We start from the raw sequence: 6000 nt of genomic DNA, 5'->3' as shown, positions 1-6000 counted from the left end.
AATGCAAGGGATAGTTTTTCTCGGCAACCACTGCACCAAATCTGATGAAGTTTGTTGCAATTAAAAGAACAAGCTAAAAAAACCTGGTGACTGCCAGATCACACATTTCCAGAAAACGAAGCTATCAAATTTGCAACTCTGTAACTCGGCAATGAAAAAGGACATCACATTTCTGTCAATTGCATCAAATAGTACATCTAAAGTGGACTATATTGATGTAATTTAAGTGGCTCTTGAATGCACGACTAATATGTGAGTATGATTTTCGCAAAGGCCTCGTAAAAGTTGTAACAAATTCACGTTGACATATATATCTCATTTGTCCGCTCTGGGTTTTCTAACGGATACAGTCATCAGAACTGCGACATCTGCTTTTGGTGCGGAGTTACGGATTTGTAAACTTCGCTCCTGTATTTTTTTTTTCGAACTTACAAATTTTCGGCAATATATGAAAAAAAAAGATCAGTCCGTAAATCAAAATTCAGCCTAACAGCCCGAAGAAGTCCTCCTCACTGAAATTCAACAAATATAATTCAAACTGGCCCAGGAGTTATCTCATAAAATTATTTATGCGTTTTACGTGCATTTGAAAAGGCGGCGTCGGAGTTGGGCCCAAGCTGAAGCTTCCTCCGTCAAATCGCAACAGTTCAACCGCTCAATCATGTTCGAAACCAATTTAGTGAGAACATGAGAACCGTTTTGATTACGGACAAAGAGACGCCGCACGGAATACTATATATAGCAGCGACTTGAGACATTAAATTAAAGAAAAGTATTTGAACTGTATTAGTAAATTACATAACACACGCACAGAAAAAAATGCAAATCCAACGCACGTATATATGTCGGAATCCGTCTGAAACGGTTCACTCACACACTTGCTACTCGGACGTATTTCCGTAACGAACGCTTCAGTTGCCTCGGATAAATGTGTGGCATTGGCACGACAGAATACTACAGCGCGTGTCATAGAGCACCGGACTGTAGTGCTGGGAAAGAGAGGTTGGATCACGTCATCGGACACGTGATATTCTATAGTGCCTTCTGTTGTTTCGACTACTGGGCAAGACGGCAGCGTCAGTCGCGGTCGGTAAAGTCCGGGAGGGTTTGCAGAGACAGCTTTGAAAAGAGACCCCTTTAAAAATGCCGCCCTTGTGGGATGAGCGGTGCATGGTAAGTCCATCTTGAAGCTGCACCAGGTCCTCGTGACCTAGTGGTGGTAAGGCCACCTTGACGTTCCTGCACCAGTTCCCCGTGACGTAGTGGTGGTAAGTCCACCTTGACGTTCCTGCACCAGTTCCCCGTGACGTAGTGGTGGTAAGTCCACCTTGAAGTTCCTGCACCAGGTCCTCGTGACGTAGAGGTGATAAGTCCACCTTGACGTTCCTGCACCAGTTCCCCGTGACGTAGTGGTGGTAAGTCCACCTTGAAGTTCCTGCGCGAGGTCCCGTGACGTAGTGGTGGTAAGTCCACCTTGACGTTCCTGCGCCAGTTCCCCGTGACGTAGTGGTGGTGAGTCCACCTTGATGTTCCTGCGCCAGGTCCCCGTGACGTAGTGGTGGTAAGTCCACCTTGAATTTCCTGCACCAGGTCCTCGTGACGTAGAGGTGATAAGTCCACCTTGACGTTCCTGCACCAGTTCCCGTGACGTAGTGGTGGTAAGTCCACCTTGAAGTTCCTGCGCGAGGTCCCGTGACGTAGTGGTGGTAAGTCCACCTTGACGTTCCTGCGCCAGTTCCCCGTGACGTAGTGGTGGTGAGTCCACCTTGATGTTCCTGCGCCAGGTCCCCGTGACGTAGTGGTGGTAAGTCCACCTTGAAGTTCCTGCACCAGGTCCTCGTGACGTAGAGGTGATAAGTCCACCTTGACGTTCCTGCACCAGTTCCCCGTGACGTAGTGGTGGTAAGTCCACCTTGAAGTTCCTGCGCGAGGTCCCGTGACGTAGTGGTGGTAAGTCCACCTTGACGTTCCTGCGCCAGTTCCCCGTGACGTAGTGGTGGTGAGTCCACCTTGATGTTCCTGCGCCAGGTCCCCGTGACGTAGTGGTGGTAAGTCCACCTTGAATTTCCTGCACCAGGTCCTCGTGACGTAGAGGTGATAAGTCCACCTTGACGTTCCTGCACCAGTTCACCGTGACGTAGTGGTGGTAAGTCCACCTTGAAGTTCCTGCGCGAGGTCCCGTGACGTAGTGGTGGTAAGTCCACCTTGACGTTCCTGCGCCAGTTCCCCGTGACGTAGTGGTGGTAAGTCCACCTTGACGTTTCTGCACCAGTTCACCGTGACGTAGTGGATTTAGACGCCGTCTGCTCGGGGCTTGTTAATTTTTTAAAAGGTGAATGTCGAAGGCATATATGAAAGAGTAAAGACTGTATTTAGAAAGTGTGTAAAACTTTTACCGAGTCACAACGGCCCACATACTACCAAATCCTTGACGTCACATTGACGTCACACTGACGCACCGGCGCTGGGCGCGAAATTTTAAAACTTTTGGCGACAACCTCCTACCGCGAAATTATAGAAAATATAGTTTTCAAAAGAATGCGCTATCAGTGTACACCAGAGGTCCGTCTTCTGAAGCTACTCCAGGCTGTGGCGTAGCCAGGATTTCCGAGAGCTGGGTGGGGCGGAGGTGGCATCCATTGGACCGAGGTCGGGATGCGGGGGCTGGGCAGGTGGCTGCCAGGTACACAGAAATTTCGAGATAGGGGGGCCACGTACGTGTAGACTCCAGATACGCCCAACGGTGCTGTGCCTCATTCAATTGGCCTTGCCCTATGGCGGAATTACGCGGACCTACGGATAGGGTTAAGTCAAAGGATACTTGCTGAACAATGTCGCTGACTTCAGGGTCCGCGAGAAATAATCGAGTGAAAAGACCGAGTCTCAGAATTTGTGCACCTCGGCATGGTGATCATCATCTGCCATTGCCATACCGTAGGACGAAGGGATGTTCCCGAGATGTCCCGCTACCACTGCCCTGCGCCAGACGAAGCTGCGTTACACATGCGAATTTCTGTGTCTCAGCTACTCATATAATCTTTAGCCACTCGATTTCCCTTCCATGCTCGGTCGTTTTCTGATTTTAAATGATTACGTAAGGTACAAACGAAAATCGAAGTGTACGTGGGGATTGCGTGTGCGTAGAACGAAAACAAGGACCTTGTGAAGGCAATAAATGCTCTTATCTCGGGAAGGTTCTGAACGGAGTTGTCTGTCCTGGGGTTCGTCGTCGCCGAATAAGACGACTTGCTCGTGCAGCATTCCGCGTTCCATCGAACTCGGCGGCAGTACGAGCACCATCGCTGTCTCGCAGTTTGCGGTCGCAGTTGTTGCTGATGTGTCTCGAAGATGGCACGTACCCACTACGGGGATGGTCTCTGTATATATATACACTGTTCTTTGTTGTAAATATAGCCAACATTTTCTCGTCACGTGATTCACTGCCTACCCAATGAAAGTTCGGCCTAGCGCTAGCCGCTGAGTGTCCGTAATCTTGCGCGACCTCTTGCAAAAGATGCAGATGGAGCGAATCAGATAAAGAAGAACGAGGCTAAAGAAGGGACAAACAGCAAGAAAGGAACGCCGTGCTTGTGGTGCGTGTGTGATGTTTAACGCTGCCCGTCTCGCTGGCCCCGCCACCAAATTCAAACCGTCACTGCGGCTCCTCGCGAAGACGAACGACCGTCTGCCAGTCCAGGACTGCTAGTTCCCAGTACGTTCCAACGTCTGCGGACGAGCATGGCGGTTCGCCGGGACGTCGTGCCGGCCTGCTGACCTGACCGAAAGCGAAGCACGCGCGTAGTTGTACTTCATTTTTGCGAGCGTAGTAGTATAGTATAGTAGTGTGCGCGGAAAAAAAAAAAAAGCGACGCCACCATGTCCACCGACGCCGACGACGAAGAGCCGCGGCCTTCTTCGGACGAGATGGACGAGAAGCGGCAGCTGCGGATGGCCTACCTGTACCTGTGCCACCTGGAGGAGACGCGGCTGTGGCTGTCCTCGTGCATCGAGGAGGAGATGCCGTCGGCGACCCGGCTCGAGGAGTCGCTCCGCAACGGCGTCTACCTGGCGCGGCTGTCGCACTTCTTCGCGCCTGGCGAGGTGCCGCTGCGCAAGATCTACGACGCGGACCAGAGCGTGCACCGGGAGCGCGGCCTGTGCTTCCGGCACACGGACAACATCAACCACTGGCTGAACGCGATGCGCGCCATCGGCTTTCCCGAGCACTTCTTCCCGGACCCGTTCGACCTGTACGAGAAGAAGAACCTGCCCAAGGTCATCTACTGCCTGCACGCGCTCAGCCTGTACCTGTTCAAGTTGGGCAAGGCGCCCAGGATCGAGAAGCTGATGGGCAAGCTGCACTTCTCGGACGAAGAGGTGGAACAGGTATGCGCGCGTCAACGTGGCGCGCCGCGATTGCTGCTGTTTCGTGCGCGAGGAAAGCCGTCGTCGAGAGAGCGTGGTACACACAGTTGAGCGATCGATTCTTTAATGCGATGGCATTACACGAGTCGCACCCGCTCCGCTCTTCGTCGCTGCAGTGTCGAAGCAAAATGAAGTAGGCCGGCTCACGAGGACTGCAGTATATGACTGAATGCGGGGTTACGCAGGTCGATGCTGTTAATCACCTTCCTCCTAAATGCCCCGCAATGTTTGCTGCAGCTTTGTAAATGCTCGGGATGCGTTGTCAACGCCTCCGGTTTTTCCTCGAGGAAGAATTCTGTAGAGGTAACTGGGAATCGGACCGGGGGACCGTGTCAGTTCTGAATGTACCGTGAAAAATGGGACATTTAAAGCTGCAAGCTGGGCTTGTTGGAAGATATAGTTGACACTTCCAGCTCTTGTAAAAGGGAAACAAAAAACGCCTCAGGAGGAAATGGAAGGCGTTTAAAAAAATAACCACAGTATGCAAGGCGCGGGGAGACGCAGATAAGGAAAATGTAGAATAATTCATAAAACACACATCACCTAAAAAGAAGGCGATAAGTGCATAAGCAGCCAGCCGATTTCTCTAACTACCTTATAGTCGTCGGCTGTAACACGTATGAGAAGAACGAATGGTAGAGCGCATGTGCGATGTTTGCCAGCGCCCTTTCCTGCGCTGCCGTTATTTTTATCTCCCCTCTTTTTCCTTCCTTTTCATACAAGCACTGGAAATACCACGACTGAAAAGTAGGATTTACTTTATGGTTTGTTTATGCCTTTTTATTGAGCCGGTGGCAACATATCACTGTTGCCAAGAGGGACAGTTTAACTCCGGTTGACATGGCGGCTGAATCAGCGTTTTCCGTTGCCGTGAAGTCTACTACTATTCCCGTGGATAATGTACAGGTGCGAACAAAAGCGATTGGAACACAGGAGCTGTGGCCGAACTACACCCCAATGTCCTCTAACAGCCTTGAGGCTGCTGGATGGCATTGGCATGCAGTTCCACAGATCGCGTGTTTTAATCATGTCAGCACCTGTACAGCATCATTGCAACCTACGGGACATATCTTGACCGTGGAAAGACTATAAAACGGCTGTTTAAATATTACAAAGCGTCTAATTCCTTGGTGGTCACTTTATGCCGCGGGCACAACCAAAAACCACCTCGAACATCGCCAGTTGTGAAAATGCCGCACGCGCATACTTTTCCTTGATTTGCCAAACCATATGGCCGATCTATCTCCCTGGACCGTTCTCTTGCCACAGTTCATTCATTCATATTCATTCATTCATTCATTCATTCATTCATTCATTCATTCAACTTGCCGCAGGTGGGGAACGATCCCACGTCTTCGTCCTGCAGTGGACATAAAATAGGCTGATGGTGATGGTGATGCTAACTACAGCTGAAACTTCATTATGTCAAACTCAGCCTCCGAGATGGTGCGCCGCGCCGCACGCGCATCCCGGTCTCGGAGGCCGTGGTCGAACATTAGTGTAGGAATTAGTTGGCTACACTCCATAACTTTCTGGCAACTGAGCTGTTGCAACGTACGACGAGGAAAATGCACG

The 6000-nt window shown here is 50.7% G+C and overlaps 1 protein-coding gene across 1 annotated transcript in view; it reads left to right on the top strand.

Moving 5' to 3' along the window:
* The first annotated feature begins 3463 nt into the window (after positions 1-3463).
* The window catches only part of LOC142590141 (ras GTPase-activating-like protein IQGAP1), a 32928-nt gene continuing 30391 nt past the window's right edge, over positions 3464-6000 (top strand). The window contains exon 1 of the mRNA XM_075702025.1: positions 3464-4386. Coding sequence (XP_075558140.1) covers positions 3877-4386 — 510 coding nt within the window. The 5' untranslated portion in view covers positions 3464-3876. The remainder of the gene's footprint in view (positions 4387-6000) is intronic.

Source organism: Dermacentor variabilis, chromosome 8 (genome assembly GCF_050947875.1).
Source record: "Dermacentor variabilis isolate Ectoservices chromosome 8, ASM5094787v1, whole genome shotgun sequence".
Taxonomy (NCBI): domain Eukaryota; kingdom Metazoa; phylum Arthropoda; class Arachnida; order Ixodida; family Ixodidae; genus Dermacentor; species Dermacentor variabilis.
Note: the sequence above shows the minus strand (reverse complement) of the source record. Positions and strands in the feature narration are given on the sequence as shown.